The following is a 23,730-nucleotide window of genomic DNA, read 5'->3' on the forward strand; positions in this document are numbered from 1 at the left end:
CATCGCATTGGATTACGCACCGCCACGTTGCTGGCTGTCGCGAGATGGCGCGACCGGTTTTTCGAGGGGCATGGGTCAGAATCCTAGGGATGAAGGAAGCTAAATTCTCTTGAAGGGCAATGACTTCTACGTTATCCTGTGAAGTTTCCCGGCTAAATCTGGTCACCAGTAGCGGGCTTTGCTGGGCGTGTTATTGCATTACTGCAAAACAAATGCTCCCAACCGACATCTGTTCTTTTATGTGGCATTTGTGGCTTTATTTCCGTTCCTTTTTTCTGTTTGTTTATCCTTCTTTTTTCGTTTCCCAACAGTCTTGTGAGAATATGGTCATCAGATTGCGCCTTTGAATGTTAACCACTGTATCGTAGCTAAAACGGAAAGTTCCGTACCCAGAGAACATATCTTCAAGCCACACAGGGCTAAGACGAGGCTGCGATACAAATCTATTGTTTATTTGCATTCTCAACATAAAGTACTGCACACAAAAAAGACGCACAACGCTAGCCCGCAGCATCACAAGCAGCAGAAGCAAATAGGGTAAGCGCCCCAAATATTTATTTCATGTCGAAAGAGCTCCAACATGGACCGCACCTCGTTGAGCTCCATTTCTGCTTCCACACCATTAGTGAGCGGGCGTTTGAAGAGCGCATTGCCAGTCTGCACTGTCAGCAACTAGGATAGCCGGCAGTAATCATTGCAGAGAGCCTTCGAATGGGTTCTCTTCGAAGAGCAGCACCCGGGCACCCGACGGGTTCCTCGCCGACGGCATTGCCAGTAGGCTGCGGCGGAGCGTGGCGGACGCCACCGGAAGGTGTCGTTTCTCGCCGAACCCTCGCTTCCTCTCGCCGAAGCCACGCTTCCGCTTCTCGCCGAATCCGCGCCGCTTCCTCTCGCCGAAGCCTCGCTTGCCAACCAGCTCCTGCAGCAAGAGCCGCCGGTCATACGGCGACGCTTCGTCGTCGTCCTCAGCAACTCCACCGCCACCACCCACGTAGGCAGCACCCCCGGCGTTCTCCTGCGATTCCGTAATGGCCTCAAGTTCCAATGAAAACTGCATCTGGCAACTAATTAATGAGCATCTGCGAGCAGTGCTTTGCACTCAGAAAGGTACGCATGGAAGATGCGGCATGCGACCGAAGTAATACCCTGGCCTTAACAATAATTTACCCACGAAGCGGTTTTAAAAAACATGTTTATTTGGAATTGAAGTTTTAACTCCTTTTTCCTAAAGTGCATGAAAAATACATGCGTACAATGATTGATCATACACTGATTGATTGCGGAGTGAGTTGTCGCTTGTGTGCAAGAGTGCTACATCGTGGAACCCTCACAATTAAAAAATTATACCGCAGCTTTCAAAGAACTTGGTTAATTGGAGAGCCCTTTTCCCCACATTGGGCGTAGTCAGGCTTATTGATAATTGTGGTACCAACCAGTCCACAATTAATTTATGTGAAAGCCCGAAAGCAGTCCAGGCTTAGAAGGAAATGCCCCTTGCCTCTTACAGGGTGTTTCACATAAGACTTTACAGAGTTTTTAGCCACCGCCGCGGTAGCTCAATGGTTATGGGGCTCGGCTGCTGACCCGAAAGGCGTGGGTTCGATCCAGGTCACGGCGGTGGAATTTCGATGGAGGTGAAATTCTACAGACCCGTGTAGTGTGTAATGTCAGTGCGCGTTAAAGGACACCAGGTTGTCTAAAATTCCTGAGCCCTTCACTACGCCGTTAAACATTAAGCCCCCAGAAACGTAAACGCAAACAATTTTTAAATATAGGATTTTTGAATTAGAAGAGCGCTTTTTTCATCGTAGCTTTGTCAGCTATGTAGTACATCAGAATACAACTAGGACGTGGTATCTAGCATGCTGGTTAACTAATATTGAATAGTTACCTTTTTACCTGTTGCTGTTAGGCTGCTTAATGATTGAGAGGCGTGTAGCCCACACCAATTAATATCCATATCAATTCCTAGAATTTCGATACCACTTACCGTGGGCGCTGTGAACCAAAAAATTTTGGCTATTTCGACGAGTTATGTTCACTGGAGAGGTTGTTTTGGCTTAGAGCTTCTCGACGTATCGCCTGGGTATGACCACGCAGCAGCTGTGCCGTTAAAGTACGTCTCTTCATCGACATCTGGCGTATTGTCTCACATTATAAATCTTATGTTTGAAACGGGAGTGTTCCTAGATGACTTAAAAATTTCTCGTGTGTGTCCTATCTATAAAGGGGGTGACAGGAATGAAATCTTCTATAGGCCAATTTCTGTATTACCTGTATTATCAAAAGACTTTGCGATTGCGATTAACAGCACAATGCAGAACTTTTTCGACAAACATAACATGATAGCTTCTACACAGTACGGCTTCTTAAAGAACAGGTCCGCCGAACAATCACTGCTAAAATTAAAGACAAAATTATCAATAATATTGAAGAGCAAAGATACACCTTGGGTTTGTTTCTTGATTTTCGCAAGCCGTTTGACTGCGTACAGCATACCATTCTCCTCAATAAGTTACATGCCTACGGTTTGCGCGGAATAACCCTGGATCTCAACACAAGCTATTTAGAAAACCGTTTACAGCATGTTCAAATAAATGAGAATTGTTCCGACAGGTTAGCCATAACCCAAGGTGTTCCGCAAGGTTCCATCTTAGGACCTTTATTATTCTTAGTTTACATTCATGATATATTCCCAAATATTAAATTCACCTGATCTTGTTATGTACGCAGAGGGCACGAAGCTTTTTTTCACAACCCTTCACTGTCTGCCCTGGAAAGTATGACCATCAATTACCTAACTAGATTACATACGTGGCTGCAGGCATATAGTCTGAGCATAAACCTGAAGGCAACTACCTACATTATAGTTTGGTCCATCAACGTTGTCCATCAACGCTATGCAGTCAACATTCATTACGGGAACACAATAATTGATAGAGTCAGTAGTCTCAAAATCCTCGGTGTCTGGTTTTCCGAAACTCTTTCTTGGAATACTCACGTTACTAATCTTATATGTGATCTTTGTAAAACAGCTGGTTGCATTTGTAGAATCTCCCAAGTCCTACCTAAATGGTTGAACTTATCTATAAACTGCGCACTTTTTTTATTCCAGATTGTGTTATTGTTGTCTCGTCTAGGGCACTACGACTAAAGGCAATTACAATAAACTGATACATGTACAAAAGAAGGCATTACGAGCAATTGAAGGGTATCACGGTTATCCTCAATATTTGGCTACAGCACCACTCTATCTCAAACACAGTTTGCGTAAAGCGGATCAGGCATATTTTTATCGTTTGCCCCAAAACATCTACATGAAGTAGACACGATCTCGCCAATGCTATTCACCGCCTGTTTAAAGGAGGTATTCCCAGCCGTGAATTGGGAACAGTTGAGAATAAGAGTAAATGGAGAATACCTAAATAATCTGCGATTCGCTGATGACATTGCCTTGCTGAGTCACTCAGGAGGTGAACGGCAAATCGTGATCAATGAGATAGACAGGCAGAGCAGAACGCTGGGTCTAAATTTAACATGCAGAAAACCAAGGTAATTTTCAACAGTCTAGCAAGGAAACAGTACTTCACAATTGGCAGTGACAGCCGGGAGTTGTAAAGGAATATGTCTACTTAGGACAGTTAGTGACAGCTGATGCGGATCATGAGAGGGAGATAACTAGAAGGATAAGAATGGGATGGAGCGCAAATGGCGGGTTCTCCCAGATCATGAGTGTAAGTTTACCAATTTCCCTCAAGAGAAAAATGTACAACAGCTGTATCTTACCAGTACTCACCTACGGGGCAGAAACGTGGAGGGTAACGAAAAGAGTTCACTTTAAGTTAAGGACAACGCAGCGAACCATGGAAAGAAAAATGATGGGTGCAACGTTAAGAGACCAGAAACGGGCAGAATGAGTGAGGAAACAAACGCGGGTTAAGGACATCCTAGTCGAAATCAAGAGGAAGAAATGTGCTTGGGCAGGCATGTTATGCGAAGGCAAGATAACCGCTGGTCCTTAAGGATAACGGAGTGGATACCTAGGGAAAGTAAGCGTAGCAGGTTAGGTGGGCGGTTGAGATTAAGGAGTTTGCATACAAAGGGTGGATGCAGCTGGCAAAGGACAGGGTCAATTGGAGAGACATGGGAGAGGCCTTTGGCCTGCAGTGCGTGCTGTAAGGCTGATGATGATGGTGATGATTATCTACAAAAACCGGCTGTATAATACCATTCCAGACAACTACTCATCACAGTATATCCTCCGAGCACATAGGAAACTAGTCCCTAGGACGTGTACCAACTACAAGAAACAGCAAATCATCTATCAAGCACCTACCGCCCTAAATAATTTTTCGGGTGGTCTTGACTTTAGCGTTCTCTAAAACATTTTAATGCAATAACCAAGGGCTACTTAATGCAAAATGACATGTTAAATCCTTAATCTTTTGTGCACCGACGTTATGACGTCATCTTAGCTTACCTAATAAATACAGCCCCTTTTTGTGCCTGAACAGTATTAATACAATTGAAAAGTCTTGTGTATTTCACTTATTTGTTTTCTGTGTGCAAGCGAAGCATGGTTTTATGTCATGTTTGTTGCTCCGCCGTGATCATGTTTCATGCAATGTTTGAACCCCTTTCTCTTTGCTTTGTTCTGTAAAACGTTTAATGTTTGTTTGATTTCTACATGTTCAATTTTTTTTGCGTCTTCACTGTACTGCAAAATGTACAAGGAAGCTGAGGCATCGTCAGGCGCTACAAGCCTTTTGTCTCAGCTTCCTTTTTCTTCGTAAGTAAGAAATAGCCTTTCAAGTTTGAAGTTTGAAAGCGCATGTATTTTGGTATGGTTAAACGAAAATTTGTTGGGCTACAGCGCCGAGAGTAACAACCTTATAGAAATTCGAAAAACGAATATATATATATTACTTACAGTGGGCTACTCGCTTCTCAGTAATTATATAGATTAACAGTGCTAGTTAAACTTAACCAGCCAGCTAGGTAGCTCCTCTTAGCTGTATTCTGAGATGCTACAGCGGTGTCAGTGCTATTCCTATGAAGAGATTTTTTTACTTAAAAAGCTCATTTCAAAAAATTTGTGAAATCTCTTATGAACGTCATGTATGCTATGCATGTATCTGGCACCTATATATGTGCAACCTGTGTAAAGCGTTCTTCATTTTATTACTGCTTTTGAAAATGCAGCACTTGCAATGTTCACGAAAGAATGATGAGAAGGAAATTATTCTGCATTTCTTCGGAGTGGCTGTAGAAGTGCCTTTTTTCTAAAATTCTTTCATCAAAAATATTACACGAGTACTCGTACGAGCTGCGCACCCAATAGTTAATGTTTAGAAGCTGTGTGCACTGGCGTAAGAACCTGTTTTTTTTTGTTGCTTCGTAAGATTTATTCTGGTTTGCCTGTCTCGCCTCTCGCGCATGAACACAAAAGAGTTTTTTTCTACAATGTCTTCGAGAACTTGTTTATAAGGAATGGATTGTTATGTCCAGTAGGCGTTTGGCAATTAGAAAGTAATTTTGGATCACATTGAACGTCATCCTCATCGCTGTCGAAGACAGTGTTGGGCATGTATCCTTAGTTAAGAAATAGCCTCAATTTTCCCATCTCCAAAGCAATTTCTTCGTCTCGCTGCATCCATGTAGAGCTAAGAAGCACAAAGGTAATCACAGTAAGCTCTCGCATGTCAAACAGGCAGCCAAAAAGTGCGCTAACTGCTCTGAATCCAATCAAAAAGCCTTAAGCAGTTAGCTTCTCATAGAAGCGCACTTACCATAGGTGCCCAGTGTTGCTCCTGAGCAACCTTTTTTTTTATTTTTGATGGAGCGCTCAATTAGTCACCCGCAAGTCACAAATCGTTCACATGTCACAGGGCTAGTTCGGTGTGTTTTCTGAATAAAATGTGAGCGCGGCCGTCTGCTTGATCAGTTACAAAGTTCAAATGGCTTTCTCTTAAAGCAGGTGGCAACAGAAATCTCAAAGTCGAACTTCGTATTCGAGAAAAAAAAAGTTTCAGCAGTTTTTCCTGCGCAACGCCAGGACCCATTGGTTAGACTCACAGGCATTGAGCCATCACTGTGGCTTTAAACTACTCGAATGCCAAAAAAGTTACATTGACTGACACCCTCAATAACACTGACTTGAACACCATATTTGGGCGGCTACTTCTACTCCGACCATTCTTTAATAGATTATAACAGACTTTTAAGAGTAAAGCTTGGAATATCCGCCCATAGCTTTATGGATAATTCGAGCAGCATCAAAAGGCAGTACCGAAGGCAGAGGCCACACACGGGTATCCCGCGCCGAATGCATCTTGCGGCCACTGACAGGCGGAAGGATCGGCTGCGGTGATTGCAACGAGCGTGCTTGCAGCCTTCAAGGAATAGGATAGGCACTGCTCTCGGGCGCGATAAAGTAAATCTGGCAAATAATTTCTGAGATAAAACACGATAAAGGATTACAACAATATTGAACAGTGTAGGAGGGGTTGCGCGTGGCGGTACCATTCGAGATCAACGTGGTTGCATCTCGCGTCACAAAGTGATAAAGCCTCGTTCCGGTGGCTTTCAACATTTACCAAAGCTTCACGAAAATATCGAGGACAGCGACCTTCGGAAACACTTTGTGGTGGCTGCGCTGTGCCACTGCTATAGCTAGCCATATGAGTTATGCCATGCAGGTTGGTAAATTGGAAAAAAATTCTAGCAATTACGCATGAATGCAGAGATAAAGCCCTAACCGTCTAACCACCGTAACTGAATCCCTGTCTGTGTTTCCGTCATTGTTGTTATTGTCGGAAAACATATCAACTCAGCCCAATGCCACTAGAAACGCTGCTATGCACACTAACCTACAGAAATAAAATACTGGTCAGGGTAGACTAACCGCGAAAATACAAGTTTCAAACCCGTAACGCCAAGCGTTTTAAATAACACACAGCGTAAAACTGAATAATTTTACATTCCTACTCACATCAGCAGGCCAATTGCTAGCATATTTGCAGCAAAAGTCTACTCCCACAAATTTATCAAGGCAAGGCCAATGTCGTAGCTTCCAGGAATACAGGAAGCCTGCTGAAAGATGAAGTCCTCCCCAAAGCTAACCTTAATGGCAGAGTAGTCCCAAATTAGAGGTAGTAATGCTACACTTGCAGAGTGTAGATGAAACTTAAGTAAAAATACGGGAAGATATCTATAGCGGGCACACAGCTACCCTAATCGTCCATAAACGAGGCAATAAAATTCTATAAAGAAAGGCTGCTAGGTAGGGAGACACGATCTGGCCAATGCTATTCACCGCCTGTCCACGGGAGGTATTCTGAGATCTTGATTGAGAACAGCTGGGGACAAGAGTTTCAGAGAATACCTTACTAACCTGCGACTCGCCGATGACATTGGCTTGCTAAGTCATTCAGGAGAGGAACTGCCAAATATGATCAGTCATTTAGACAGGCAGAGTAGTATAGGACTAAAAATGTTTACGCAGAAAGGCAAAGTAGTGTTCAACAGCCCATGAATGAAAAAGCAGTTTAAAATTGCTGGCAGGCGCTGGAAATGGTGAAAAATGCATCTTCTTAGGGCAGGTAGTGACCGCAGATCCGGATCATGAGAGCGAGATAACGAGAAAAATAAGAACGGGGGGAACGTATTCGGAAGGTTCTAGCAGATGAATTGCAGTTTACCAATGTCCCTTATTAGAAAAGTGTACAACAGCTGTATCTTAAGGATGCTCAGCTAAGGGGCACAAACATGTAGGCCATCGACAGGGCTTATACCTAAGGGGAGCGCAGCGAGCTATGGAAACAAAAATACAGGTGTAACATTGAGAGCCCGTAAGTTGGGAGGTTAGGTTAGAGAAAAAACGCGGGTTAAAGTCAACTTAGTCGACATCAAGAGGAAGGAAGGTGCTCGGGCAGAGCATGCAATGATAAGGCAAGATAACCGATGTCCTTAAGGGTAACAGACTGAATTCTAACAGAAGGGAAGCGTAGCAGGGGGCGGCTGAAATTCAGGCGTGTGCAGAAGCTTCAGAAGTTTGCGTGGATAGGGTGGCCGCAGCTAGCACAGCAAGGGGTTAATTGTAAGATATGGGATAGGCCTTTGTCGTGCAGTGGATCTAGTGAGGCTTATGATGATGATGAAGTTTGTTCCAAAATTTCTGCATGCACATCGATATTTGCGCCGAGGTTTATCGACCTTCGGCATTCCGGAATACTGAAAATTACTAAAAAGAGCGTGACCTCCATAAACAGCTATCGCACCCAACCACACCGGGATCTGGCGCCGATGTCAGGTTCTTCATCTAGTTCGTTACTCTTGCCTTTGTGTGAATGTTAAACCGGTTAGAAAATCGGCGCAGGATCCCAAAGAGTCCGCTGTGTTCATGATTGTACGCCTTATGTGTCATGTGACCGCCTTCTGTTCCGGATACGCACATTTTTTTTTCAAACATTGCTTTTACTTGCGGGAGACGTACAGCCAAATCCAGCGCCTCTGTCGCTTGAATAGGAAAAGCCGATGTTTGGCACTAACATGAAAATACCTCTGATACAACACCAGCAGTCCGATATAGTGGATGAACTACATTCCATTCGGCTAGAGCAAAACTCGGTTGAAAAAACACTAACCAATCTTACTGATAATATGAAGTTTGTTGAAGGTAATGTGTCGTTGCTTGTCCCGCAGAAGCTTGAAGTGGAGCGTTTATAGCAAAGTTTCGAAAAATACGGCACTGCTGTCATCTCGTGATGATTTGGGGAAGGAGTCACTAAGAAACAATTTATTTCTACGGCATTTACGACAGTGAAAACGAGTCGTGGGAAGAGTCTCAGAGTAATATTTTCCTTTTGGTCTGAAAAACTCAGTATTTCTGCTGACGCTGCCGCTCTTGATAGGGTCGGTCGGTAGCACAGCCTTTCTCCACAGTCGACCGAAGGGGAAAGCCAGCAAGCAGTGCTCATAATGCAGGGGGGAGGATCTTCGAATGAATACGGAAGGAAAGAGCACAAACTTGAACTTCGGCACTGGCAGCGAGAGAAACGATGGAGCGTGAATCAGAAGAAAACGAAGAGAGTGAAGAAAGGCCCAATGTACTAGATATGGTCTTGAGAAGGGAGTAGGCTTGGGCAGGTCAGTAATTCATTGTAACTCTGGAAGCACAGCGCGGGAAGAACGAAGGACCATGCCTTGACGGGATGGGAGATAACTTGCAATACAGCGGATTTATTGCAGACCATTTCCGCAAAGGTCAAACTTAAGTACTGCTCAAAAACATCGGCGAAGAGCATCAAAATGTCAACAAAGGCACGGCGATTGCATTTCTCGATAAAATCACCGACATACGAGATGCCTTCGCTCTATCCGACTCATCCGGAAGAGATCTGCTCTTCCAAGACCACCCAACAACCTTCGACATCAACTCAGTGCAACCTGAGCAAAGACAAGAACCGATCCGCAGTCTCCTTCAATGTTAAAGCGACTGTTTTTCTGCATCATCAAAACAACGACAAAGCTTTGTTGCAATGCATCGCACTACAACAAATTAAGATACCAGCCCTCTTCATCAAAGCACCTACCGTGTCTCGGCGCGTTAATGTCAAGCAATCCGGAAAGAAGTTCAGGAAAAGCTGCGCGACGATGACATCTAGCGATCCGAGCCACTAAGCAGCCCCAGTCGTTTTCGTGAAGAAGCAGGACGGTAATTACCTGTTTTCCGTCGATAACCGCCGACTGAACGACGTAACCAAGAAAGATGTGTACCACTTAACCAACATCGACGATGCCCTAGACCGCCTATGTGAAGCCAAATGCTGCACTTTCAAGGACCTGAAGACAGAATATTGGAAAATCGAGGCCGATCAAAGAGATCGTGAGAAGACCGCCTTCATAACGCCCGATGGTCTTTACAGGTACAAGGTAATGCCTTTTTGACTTCGTTAGGCCCCAGCAATTTTCCTGCGTGTAATGAAAAACAGTACTGGCTGGCCTCCAAATGGTAAATGTGTCTCGTATAGCTAATTTGATCACGTCGCAGTCTCCTCCTCAACTTTTTACAATCGCTTAAAAAGGCTTCGAGCCGTGCTAGAGACAAGTCATCAGGGCTCACTCTGAAGCCAGAGAACTTCCAATTCGCTCATGAGCAACTGCTGTTTCTAGGCTGCATTTAAGCGACGATTGAATACAACCGGTAAGAAGGCTAAGTTGGGTTGCTCGGTTCATGATGAACGAAACGACGAAACAGCGCTGACAAAAGGGGCGAGAGAAAATAAGAGACAGACACAAGCGCTGTTGCACTGCACATGGCTACAGCCAGAACGTAAATACATACAACAGATGAACGTAGGGTAACGGACAGAAAAGACTGTTCCCCCTGCACAAACAAAAACGGCCGTGGCTTAGCTTGGTTAAGCCTGGTGATTGCGAAGCTGTTTTTTTCGCTTTTCGTTTTCCTTCTCTCGAAACGCACGTTCCTTCTCGAGCCGCTGCTGCCGCTGTTCCGGGGTTTCTTGGACACGCCTCTGCCGTTTAGTCGCGTTCTGAACTAGTAGAAGGAGACTCACTGTCGGGCAAACTCATAATTTCTTCCTTTGCTTCTGATGTTTCCACAGAGGAGGTTGCACATTGTCGCCGAGCTGCATACTGGGCACGCCGCTTAGAAAGTCGTTCTTCTCGTTCTTCTTCCGTCTCCGTAGCTCGCTGATGCTTCCTCTTTGCATTCTGCCGAGCTGCCTTGTTCGTAGGCACCATCGTAACATCTGGCTGTATGACTGCCTTGGCGAGAGGAGCGGAGCTGTTTTTACAGTTGGTGTGACGTCACTCTGACCGTAGCGCCCCTGGTGAGAGGAGCGGGAGTTAGGCCGCCGTTGGTGGCTACCGCCTCGCCTCGCGACGGCGTGAGATGGGGCCCCGTTTTTACACAGCTGGTGTGACGTCACACCGACCGTAGCGCCCCTGGTTAGAGGAGCGGGAGTTAGGCCGCCGTTGGTGGCTACCGCCTCGCCTCGCGACGGCGTGAGATGGGGCCCCGTTTTTACACAGCTGGTGTCACGTCACTCTAGGTCACGTGGTGTGACGTCACGCAGCGAGGTCACGCTAAAGGTCAATGGTGCCTACCACTGCCTCGCCACGGAACGGGCTGAAGTGCGACCTAAAGTAGTATTGCTTCGCAATAAAAATGTACCCAATAAGAGGGCCAAGCCGGGGTGGTTGGTTCATGCTGAAGAAAACGACGAAGTAGCACTGACAAACGAAACAAGAGAAAAAGAAAGGCAGGCACAGGCGCTGTTGCCCGGCACGTGGCTATAGCCAGAACGTTGACACATGCAACAGAAGAACGGACGCAAAATGCTGAAAATAATGTGTCTGATGTACAAGAAATGAGCCCCATAAGAGGACTAAGTCGGGCTGGTTGGTTCATGTTGAAGAAAGCAACGAAGCAGCACTGACAAATGAAACGAGAGAAAAGGCAGACACAAGCGCTTGCGTCTGTCTCTTCATTTCTCTCGTCCCGCTTGTCAGCACTGCATCATCGTTTTGTTCATTACAACCGGACCCACAGAAAAGCGCCGCTGTCACCCATTGTTCACAGCCGATTCATAAGAAAGCTGTGCGACGATTCCTGAGGTAGTGCACATATTGCAGTCAATTTGCAAGGAATTTTGGCGCATATTTGGACTCTTGACGCAGGTAACGAAGTTAGCTTTACCTGATTACATTAAACACAGTGAACGAGTACATTCCGGTTTAGAGCTGGCTGATTGTTTTAACAAATATTTTGTTATTATAGCTAACCCAAACAATCTCTCACTTTCACGGCATAATAAGTCGACTTCGAATTCTGTTGATAGCCTATTTCTTACTCCCACAGATGAGCTAGAAGTACATACAACATTCATGTCACTAAAAGACAGTAGATCATTGGATATAGACAATTTGCAAATCAAACCAATAGAAGAAGTCTGTCAGATCACTACTCCAGTACTTAGTTATAACTTTAACCTTGCCATTGACTTTGGCGAATTTCTCAGTTTCATGAAACGAGCTAGACTGTCGGTGTTGTGTAGAGGCGGTGATACGAAAGAACCCTCAAACTATCGACCTATATCTGTTCTGCCCGTGTTCTCGAAGGGCTTTGAGAAAATTTTATAAATGAGATTAAATAACTTTTTCAATAGAATAGGCGTTATTTCGGATGCGCAGTATGGTTTCAGAAAGGGAAGGTTAACAGAGTCGGCACTCCTGACGTTAAAAAAACACATTACCCAAAATGTTGAAAAACGACAAATTACCATTGGGTTGTTTATAGACTTTAGCAAGGCTTTAGACTCTCTTCATCATGATAGTTTAACTCTTAATAAATGGCGTTCGAGGTAAACCTCTTCAGCTATTCAAGTCATATTAGGAAAACAGATCGCAATGCGTTTGTATTAACAATCGAATGTCACTCATATCACAGATATTAAATGACATCCCGCAAGGGAGCGTGTTAGGTCCTCTTTTATTTAATCTGTTCATTAACAACATAGTTTGTGTCGACACGACAGTTAATTTCGATATATATGCTGATGGTCGCAATATTCTCTATTCAAGCACCGGTGCAAATAATTTAGTGATCAGATGTAATCAATTGCTTCAAAAAAATTGGTCATTGATCACAATCAAATCAGCTAAAAATCAACCTTAAAAACCAAGGTCATGCTTTTCCGGGCTCGAAATAAAGTATTCGTTTCAAATCAACCCATTAAATTTGATGGACAGGATAGTGAAGTGGTTGAAGATTCTTGGCGTTACATTCTCCTCATATTTAACATGGGATTTACACGTTGAGAAATTATGTAAGAAGCTTTCCTCTGCAACTGGGGCAATATAATGTACACGCATTATTCTTCCGGTGAAAATAAAGCTTCAAATATATTACGCTTTGTTTGCCTCACAAATTAATTACTGCAGCTTGGTGTGGCTAACAACCACTAAACAAAACCTAAACCAAATTCTCGTGCTACAAAAAAAGGCTATTCGTCGTATATTTTGTATAGATTACCTATCTTCCACCCTACATTTTTTCTAGCAGTACAGAATACTTCATGTAAACAGCATGTATGAATACAGGCTCTTACGCTCACATTACTTTTCACCTGTTAGCTTTCGGTCACTTTTAGCAATTACTGGTCTATTGCAGCATGACACCAACATCCTAAACACACGCAGTAAAGATACACGGCTTGTAACCTTTTTCCGCACCGATTACAAGCTCCAGTATTTACATCACAATCTTCCGTTCGTATTAAACAAATATCAACACATCAAATGTTTGACACCTGTTCAACTGCTACAGCTTTTTCCAATTTGCAATGCAGTTTTTTTCGCTACAGTGTTTCTTAGTTATTCGTTCACAGTTTCCCTTCAATTGTTCACAGAGATGCCTTCTCATTATTCATGCGATTTGTGTCAATCTGTAACAAAAAATGCAGTCTTTGTGTACACATTTTCTATCGACCTACCTGTAAGTGTTTCTTATTTTTTGCAAACTGAATATTTTATGTTAACCTTTTCTTTCATCATTATTATTAGTATTATTATTATTTAGTGGTCTCGTCTATGCTGCCTTGTAAGGGTTGCCTGGGCCTCGTCAAGCTGTTTGATTACATCTCTTAGCCCGGGTGACGCACCAGCCTTTGTGGTAAATAAAGATGAAGTTCTGTTCAGTTAAGCTCTGCAACCGGCTCTGTAACGCGAAGTATTTGTCATCGATTGACCCCAAAGCGGCTAGTCGGTACATTTCCTGCGAAATGTACCGACTAGCCCAGACTAATACCCCTTTGGGAACTTGAGGTCGATGAAAGAGATCGCGCGAAGACCTAATTCATCACTCCGGATAGCCTCTTTGAGATTAAGGTGGTGATGTCATGTGGTCTGTTCCGCACCAGCGATATTTCAGCGAGTAATCGATACGGTGCTGGCAGGCCTGAAGTGGCCCATTTGTCCGTTATATGTCCGTTATTTGCCCGTTTGTTTGTCCGTTAGATGACGTCGTTGTGTTCACCTCAAAATTTGAAGACTGTCTAAAAAAGCTTCGAGCCTAACGTTGGTGCATGGTTCTGAAAAAGACGATGCGCAAAACGCAGAGACGAAACAGTGCACATGTTTAATCTGTCTGCTTTGCCTTTTTCTGTCTCTTTGTTTCATTTGTCTGTCTTTTTCTTAACCTTGAAAGGTTAACATAAGGCTAACCTTGAAATCACAGAAGCGCCACTTTGCCTATGAAAAGCTGCTGAAGGCCACATCCTTTTGCAAGGAGGCTACTGCCTCCCAGACCCGCAAAAAAGCAGCTGCTATCGCAATGTTTCCAACGCCAGCCGATAAGAAAGCAGTGCGCGGATTCTTCGGACTGTGCGCGTATTACCGACGATTTGCCAAGAACGTTTCGCGCATCACTGAGCCTCTGAACCAGCTGACAAAGGCAGACGTACCATTTAAATGTGAAGCCCCGCAAACAGAAGCCTTCAAAAAACATTAGCGTCTTTTACAGTCCCCACCGATCCTCGCGCATTTTGTTGAAAACGCCGATACTCAAGTTAATACCGACGCGAGGAGATTGGGCCAAAGCGCCGTCCTCGCTCAAAAAAGCGAAGGACTGGAGAAAGTCATCGCATGCGCTAGCCCTTCCTTTCCCAAGGCCGAGGCTAACTATTCGGCAACTCAGAAGGAGTGCCTTTTCACCATCGTCCCGGCCCTACCTATCATCATCATCATCATCATCATCAGCCCTACTACACCCACTGCAGGGCAAAGGCCTCTCCCATGTCTCTCCAATTAACCCTATCCTTTGCCAGCTGCATCCACCCACTGCAGGGCAAAGGCCTCTCCCATGTCTCTCCAATTAACCCTATCCTTTGCCAGCTGCATCCACCCTTTGCCTGCAAACTTCTTAATCTCATCCGCCCATCTAACCTTCTGCCGCCCCCTGCTACGCTTACTTTCTCTTGGAACCCACTCCGTTACCCTTAAAGACCAGCGGTTATCTTGCCTTCGCATTACATGCCCTGCCCAAGCCCGTTTCTTTCTCTTGATTTCGACTAGGATGTCATTAACCCGTGTTTGTTCCCTCACCCACTCTACCCGCTTCCGATCTCTTAACGTTACACCTATCATTTTTCTTTCCATGGCTCGCTGCGTTGTCCTTAACTTAAGCTGAACTCTTTTCGTTAGCCTCCACGTTTCTGCCCCGTAGGTGAGTACCGGTAAGATTATGCTGTTGTACACTTTCCTCTTGAGGGAAATTGGTAAACTGCCACTCATGATCTGCGAGAATTTGCCATATGCGCTCCACCCCATTCTTATCCTTCTAGTTATCTCCCTCTCATGATCCGGATCAGCTGTCACTACCTGCCCTAAGTAGACGTATTCCGGCACCATTTCTAGGCTCCCGCTGCCATTTGTGAACTGTTGTTCCCTTGCTAGGCTGTTGAACATTACCTTGGTTTTCTGCATGTTAATTTTTAGACCCATCGATCTGCTCTGCCTGTCTAACTCGTTGATCATGATTTGCAGTTCACCTCCTGAGTGACTCAGCAAGGCAGTGTCATCAGCAAATCTCAGATTATTTAGGTATTCTCCATTTATTCTTATTCCCAACTCTTCCCAATTCAGGCCTCGAAATACCTCCTGCAAACATGCGGTGAACAGCATTGGCGAGATCGTGTCTCCTTGCCTGACGCCCTTCCTTATTGGAATTTTATTGCTGACTTTATGGAGGACTATAGTAGCTGTGCAGTTGCTATATATATCTTCCAGTATTTTGACATAAGGCTCTTCTACCCCCTGATTACGCAATGCCTGTATGACTGCTGAGGTTTCCACTGAGTCGAATGCTTTCTCGTAATCAATGAAAGCTATATATATAGAGGTTGGTTATATTCTGCGCATTTCTCTATCACCTGATTGATAGTGTGAATAGGCCCTACCTATACGTACGACCATTCACGGTGGTCTGGGATCACCACGCACTGTGCTCTCTTGCCAGTTTGAAAGACCCCTTCCGCCGGCTAACTCGATGGTTTCTGCGCCTCCATGAGTTTGAGGTCTCCGTCGTTTACAAGTCCGAACGCAAGCACTCTGATGCCTATTGGCTGTCACGAGCCCCTGTAGATGCACCACCGCTTGTGCCGTTGCAGGCCGCCTTCCTAGGGCCCACCACCTGCAGATCTTTTGCGCAGCTGGGAAGCTGAACACCAGACCTCCAACGACTAATCTATACTAGGAAGGTAAACAGCCTTGTTCACGCATGTATCAGCTTTATTTTTCATCCATAATAATGTACTCGTGAAGAAGAATTTCGCATCGAACAAAACCGCTTATCTTCTGATTCTACCTGCAGTTATTGGCGAAGATGTTCTGCAGCATTCACATGTCGAGCCGATAGCTGGGCATTTTGGGTTTTCTTGCACCCTCCGTCGCATTCAAGCGAATATTGCTCACCCAGACTACATGTAGATGTCGCATGTTATGTGAAAACCTGCCTAGAATGTCAGTGACTAAAGACAACATCTTCCACTCGACCAGCAATATTTCTGAACCCTGTTGAAACCCAGTCAAAGCCTTTCCATTTGACCATTTGACCGAAGAAAACTTCGACGTCGCCACCTACCTACATCACACGGAAAAAGCGCAACACCAGGTCGGCCTGGGCATTAAAGACAAACAGCGCACCAATGCCCGACGCTATATTCTACTAGGAGGCTATTCCGAATACAATCCGGGTGACCGTGTATGGTTTGGTTTGGTTTACGGTGATTTAACATCCCATACCACCTCAGGCTAGGAGGGGCGCCGTAGTGAACGGTTTCGGAAACTTCGACCACCTGGAGGTCTTCAACATGAACTGACATAGCAGCGAACACGGGCTTCTAAAATTTCGCCTCCATGCATATTCGACCGCCGCGGCTGGGTCGAACCCGCGTCCTTGGGACGGTAGCCAAGCGTCATAACCACTGAGCCACCGCACCGGCTTTGACCGTGTATCGGTATTGACGCCTATTGGCCACTGCGCACTGACTGAAAACTTTTCCGCCGCTACGTCGGCCCGTGCAAGATCTTTTGTTGACTTTGATAGCTTGACTACGAAATAGCCCCCGATGGAGCGGCAGTGACTCAGGGGCACTTTGTGCGCCTGAAACCCTATTATGTATGCAAATGGACACAGTGGTTGCATTTTCAGTGGTTGTTTTTGGGCTCATTTATTTCTTTCTGCCCCCATTTGTTTCGTTGTAAGCCATTGGGTTCGTGCTGACTCAAGAGGGGGTAATTATGCTAAGCTTTGGTATGCCTCTTTGTTTATTGTTCAAACCTGCCGTAACGTGCGCTTTATCGCTTTGTTTGTGATGCAAGACGCGACCACACTTATGTGGACTGACTACACCCAGGCGGAGCCAATGTACGTTGTTCCAGACGGTTGTAGTTACTTTGCAGGCCGTATCTCAAAAGCTCGTTGTAAGCTTTCAACTGAGAACGGCCGAGGGCAGCGGGCATTCTGTTCGACGACCGCCGAGTATACGCTTGTTTCTTTCGCCGCAGCCGGATATTTAACTTGTTTTCCGACGTGGTCATCCCAAAAAATAATTTTTTGGAAGCTATATTCCCAGTCTTCCTGAGAGGTTGACTGTCATCAGCATTACACGAAAGTATAATTTTTGAAAATCTGTTAATATTATAGTTAACAAGACTGTTAATATCAACATAGCAATATTTATTGTCCTTGTACATTCTGTTATTTTGCTGACCATCCCAAATTTGCTGTATTTGGTGCTAAATCGGTGCTGTATTTGGTTTCTAGATGATGTCAGCACGACGCGAAAACAACAAGCACAAAAGAGGCACAAGAACACAACAGGACAGGCGTCATTAGTTGGTGCACAGCTTATAGGTGATGTCAGGCCTGTGCAAAAAGAACAAGGACAAAAGAGGCACAACAAGTTCTTATGCCTCTTTTGTCCTTGTTCTTTTCGCGTCGTCCTCAACATCATCTAGAAGCTATGCACCAACTAGCCCAAACCAAAGTACTTTTTGAGCTGTATTTGGACTTGTTGTATTCTCCGCGTACCTAGTGTACGCTTTTTTTTTTCATTCTAAAGCGTTGTTTTTCATTCCTTGCTTTTTCTCCCGTAATCCATGGGGTTTCTGGGCACATTGCATCGTTTGCCTAGCATAATGTAATATAATTCTGTTGTTTCTTTGATGTCCCCACTACAACAATGTCCCAGAGTGGGCACTGTCTGTATTTTATATCAATAGTTATAAAAAATATGAATTATCTAATCACCGTTTCCTTTATAAACCTCCCAAGTCTTTAAGCTTCTGCCATGAAGAGACCTTATAAGGCTGAATTTGTGAAAGTTGAAACTTTTACGCGACGCTTTCTGCGCCTGGGACTTGCAGGTTTAAAACGCTGCCAGTCCGCTACAGATCACAAATCAATATCTCATCCGCCCACTTACCTTCTGCTGCCCCCTGCTACGCTTCCCTTCTCTTCATCAAATGTGACAGCGCAAACAGTAATCGCCTTTTATGGAGCCTGAAAAACCACCTCAATTATTTAGAGAACTGGTCGCGACAAAACAGCCTTTTATCGTACGAAACACGAAACAAAAACTCTTCTGAAACCTTTGAATAATTGGAACTAATCAATAATCACTGTAAATAAAGCTTTTTAAACAAAACGCTTCACAAAAACATTCGCCATAACCAGAAACTCAACATGAACGAGCCTTGAATTAACGAGCGCCTTGATGAAGCCATGGACAGTTGCGACTAGTTGAGTAATAGATGACGGACGCGAACAGACACTGAAAGCATGGAGCATAGGAATGTCTTTCTTTTTATTTGTGGTTTGTGAAACCCACGACCTCCGAATTTGGGAGGTTCGGACGCACCTCTAAAGTTTGGAGGCCGTGGGTTTGGATTCCACCGGCGGCATGTAGTTGTTTTTCTTCTGCTTGTATTATTATCCCATTTAAAAATACCAAAAATTACAAAAAGGCATCCCTTACACTCCTTGGTTTCGGTCACTGTTGGCTTGCGTCATGTATGTCATTACGAGCACCTCTTTCCATTTCGTTGTGTGCTGAGTAGTTGAGTAAGGGTAGATATAGTCATCAACATCTCCAGCCTGACTATTCCTACTGCAGGACAAAGGCCTGTCTCATATATCTTCGAGCAACCCTGTCCTGCTCTAGCTGGGCAAAGGACATCTTATGTCAGCAAACTTTATAATATTATCCGGCCACTTAACTACCGCCCTGTGCTGCGCTTAACTTTTTTCTATCCGGCCCGTTACTCTCAACGACCATCGGTTATCTTTGCATTACATGCGGTGGCGAAGCACATTTGCTCTTTTGGATCTCGACTAGGATGTCATTAACTCGCGCCTCTTCCTTGAACACATTTACAATATTGTTGCCCCTTAACGTAAAACCATCCCTTTTCTTTTCCATAGCGCGCTGAACTCTCTTTTGTGCTGAGCCCTATCGTTAACCTTCACATTTCTGCTTTACAGGTGAAGTAAAAGAAAATACGGGGCCATAAATAACGAACTGTCTCCTTTTGATTACATGAAACACCATTTTAAAACACATCTGTTGAAGATAATTAGCTCATCTGTAATGCGGTGACTGCAATCCCGAGAGCAGGAAAACAGCCAAAATGACGTCTAAACAAAACTTCTTATTTGGGATGAATTGCGCCCACAATGAACTGAATCACTTGGCGGCGTAGCAACAAGCTTCTTCATAGGTCGTCGAAGAGAATACCCGCCGCTCTCGGCCGTGACCAGTTTAAAGCTGACAGCTAACTTTCGAGATAGAGCGCGCAAAGTTACTAAAATGTTATGGAACATCGTAGAATCGGCTTCGGCTGGATGCGATAAATCTCGTCCCATATTTCATCGCAAAAAAAGCGATAAATCAGCGTGATGGCAGCTTTGAACAATAAAAACAAACACCACAAAGATTCGCGGCATTAGTCCCTTCTCAAAGAAGCATCGAAAACATAAGGCGAAAAGAAACAAAACTTAATGTGCACTGACATCGCATAGCACACGGGCGCCTTACTGTTTTTCCTTCATAAAAACGCGGCGGCTGCGTTTTTATGGAGGAAAAACGGTAAGGCGCCCGTGTGCTGTGCGATGTCAGTGCACGTGAAAGATCCCCAGGTGGTCGAAATTATTCCGGAGCCCTCCACTACAGCACCTATATCTTCCTTTCTTCTTTCATTCCCACCTTTATCCCTTCCCTTACGGCACAGTTCACGTGTCCAACGATATATTAGACAGATACTGCGCCATTTCCTTTCCCCAGAAACCAATTATTAATGCTTAATGCGAAAAATGACCACCAAGTGCGGAAACACCGCGTCCTTTATAAAGCACGCATAATATGGCTATAGATGGACGACATGGACAACTTCTTGTCGAGATGCAGTCATTGCGTCAGGGATGACTTCATATTCAAGTTCACTTACCCGACGGAGAATCTTGTACGGGCCGAAATAGCGGCGCAAAAGCTTTTCACTCAACCCACGGCTGCGAATTGGCGACCAAACCCAGACTTCGTCTCCTGGCTTGTATTCCGCGTTGCGTCATCGTCGGTTGTAGCGTCTGGCGTCGGTACGCTGCTGGTCTTTGATCCGTAATCGGGCAAGTCTTCGGGCTTCTGCCGAGCGTTAAAGTTAGGCGGAGACGTCCAAGTTTTCTTCTTCGGTAACGTTGGGCAGCATGGCGTCCAACCTGGTCGTGGCCTGCCTGCCATGGACGAGCCTCGCGTCATCTGAGTGATCTCCTGCACTGCGGTGTTGTAGGCGAAGACGACGTAAGGCAGGATGACGTCCCAGGTCTTGTGTTTGGCATCGACATACGTGGCGAGCATATCGGCTATGGTTTTGTTCTAGCGCTCGGTCAGTCCGGTCCGTTTGCCTGCGGATGGTATGCAGTTGTCCTCCGGTGGCCGGTTTGGTTATAACGCGGTATGGCTTGCTTTAGTTGCGCCGTGTGTGCTGTTCCACTCTCTGTGATGAGCACACCAGGGCTGTCGTGTCGCAGAAGAATGCACTCCACGAAAATTTGGTGGCTTCTGCTGCTGTTCCGTTCGGTAGGGCTTTTGCCTCGGTATAGCAGGCCAGGTAGTCGTCTCTATCATGGTCCACTTATTTTCAGACGTTGACATTGAGTAAAGGCCAAGAAGGTCCATGACGATCTGCTGAGAGGGCCTTGAGCGGGGTTCAGTGGGTTCAGAAAACCTGCTGGTAAGGTGTGAGTGGTCCTTCGTTGCTGAAAATCTCGGCAGGTTTTCGCATGAAGTGCGACATCGGCAGACAGTGGGGCCAGTAATACTTGTCTTGAATTCGGCTGAGGGTGCGAGTAAACCCGAGATGCCAAGCCGCCGGCTCGTCGTGTGAAGCCTGTTGAACTTCTTCGCGTAGACAAGCTGGTACAATAAGGAGGTAGGCTGTTTTGTTCATTGTGAAATTCTTCACGAGGACATCATTCTTTAGACAGAAGGAAGACAGTCCTGCCTTGAATGAGGCGGAGAGGTGAAGAAACCTTGCCTTTCAGGTACTCGATGAGGTGTTTTAGGTCGGGGTCCGAGCTTTGCTGCTATGCTAAAGAGCTGGGGCTGATGGGTCCTAGGAAGGCGTCCTCATCATCGTCCGGCGGCAGTGTATCCACAGGGGCTCGTGAAAAGCAATCGGCGTCTGAGTGCTTGCGTTCGTACTTGTAAAAGACGGTGACGTCGAGCTCCTGGAGGCGCAGACTCCATCGAGCGAGGCAGCCAGAGGGGTCCTTCAAATTGGCAAGCCAGCACAGCGCGGGGTGATCGCTTACCACTTTGAACGGTCGTCTGTACAGGTAGGGGCGGAATTTCGGCGTAGCCCAGATGATGGCAAGGCACTCCTTCTCAACTGTCGAATAGTTATTCTCGTGCTTGGAAAGAGAATGGCTGGCTTATGCTATGACTTTCTCGAGCCCGTCACTTTTTTGACCGAGGACGGCGCCTAGGTGCTCGCTACTTACTGTTGTTGTTGTGTTGGGTTTTATGGCACATAGGCAACTGAGGCCATCATGCACCAAGCACAATTTACTGGAAACGTTTTTTTGTTGAATATTATAAAAATGTAAATAATCATCCCTGGTGTAGAGCCCCTGCAACGTTAATGCTAACTAGGGAACACATACTCGAAGTTTCGAAACGGCTACTACTAAATGCTTTGAAAAGGGCTTGGTAACCTCAGTAGCTGTTCTTGTCTGGGCAAAACTATTGAGGCTCCCAAGTAATCAGGATTCCAAGCAGTGAACACCTCAGCCTTCTCAAGCTTGAGAAAGTGGCTGAGGTGTATTGGAATTCAAACAGACCAGTGTGAAACATTTTAGCCTCTTGAGAAATCCCGTTTCTTTAAGAAAGTGAAAAGCACATGATGCATCAACCATTGCAGCATCTCCTAAAATCAATACAAGATGAAAAGGAATGTATGCTTTATAAACCTGCATAAAGTACTTTTCCCTTAGATTTTTCAGTTTCGCACAAGGGAAAAAAATGTAGTTACTTCAACGCCGCATTCATCGCGAACCGGTTGATCTTGTTTTGTCAGTAGGAAATTGTGTGTGAGGTGCGTGTACTCTATACTAAGACGGCAGATAATCACTTCCTTGAAACATTCCTGGTGGGTGCAGAACTTCCACTGGCCCATAACTGCTTTTACATTGCATGCTTTGTTATTTACTTAGTTGTTCCACGCGGACTGCCATTTTTTTCTTATGTTACGAAGTTCTGTGTTAATACAATCTTAAAACGGTATGTTTACTTTTTTATTAGCTTGTCATGAGCTTAAGCAACACAAAAGTCTGCTCTCTCGATGTCCTTGATTTCTAGATGACTCGGTACCCAACAGAATTTTATCTTTTGTCGTTGAGTTCTGGCTCTTAGTATTTTGTGCATGATATCCTAGGTGTAGGAGTGATTGCATTTCTTGTGTGGACAGCATTAAGTAAACTTAAGGAGTCTGTGTAAATAATACTGTTTGAGAGCTCTTCGGTTACCATTTGTTGAATCGCTACACGGCGTAACATTCGGCAGTGAAGATTGATGCACACTGGGGAAACATTACTATTTGATTGCAATTCCCTTGTACCACTGTAGTTCCAACGCAAAAATTTCTTTATGAGCCATCTGTATAAAAAGCTATACGAGTACTGTATTTTTCCTCGAGTGCGAAAAATTCTGGTGTGTGATATGTTTTCGCGGAACTCCGTGAGAGTGAAATCAAAGGTTTCAAGGAAATTGTACCATGGCGGTTGTGGATCTCGTCTTCCAGCAATGCCAGGTAATATGTCTAGTACGCCAAAATTTTGGCACATCTTTTCAAAACGCAATAGCAGTGGCCGGGTAGCTTGCGGTTTATTGTTAAAAACTATTCTGGGTGGGCACTTTATGACTATTTGTTGACAGATGTGTTTAGGTAGTGAACGAATTTCTATTATGTAGGAACACGTAAGCATCGTTCTTCTGTCTGTAAGCGATGATTCGTTTGTTTCTACATGCAGACTGCTTACGCGCGACGTCCTGTAGGCATCAGTGGAAAGACGCAAACCTAAATTATATACCTGATTCAGTGGCCTAAGATCTGATGTGCCCGCTCGCCCATAAGCTATACATCCATGGTCTAATG

At 44.9% G+C, this 23,730-nt stretch overlaps 1 protein-coding gene across 1 annotated transcript in view; it reads right to left on the bottom strand.

Moving 5' to 3' along the window:
- Nucleotides 1-591: 591 nt before the first annotated feature.
- LOC144107843 (uncharacterized) overlaps nt 592-23,730 on the bottom strand; it is a 119,068-nt gene continuing 95,929 nt past the window's right edge. Inside the window, exon 3 of the mRNA XM_077641057.1 lies at nt 592-1,015. Within this exon, the coding sequence (XP_077497183.1) occupies nt 692-1,015 (324 nt within the window). The 3' untranslated portion in view covers nt 592-691. The remainder of the gene's footprint in view (nt 1,016-23,730) is intronic.

The sequence above is a fragment of the Amblyomma americanum genome, chromosome 10 (assembly GCF_052857255.1).
Source record: "Amblyomma americanum isolate KBUSLIRL-KWMA chromosome 10, ASM5285725v1, whole genome shotgun sequence".
Lineage (NCBI taxonomy): Eukaryota > Metazoa > Arthropoda > Arachnida > Ixodida > Ixodidae > Amblyomma > Amblyomma americanum.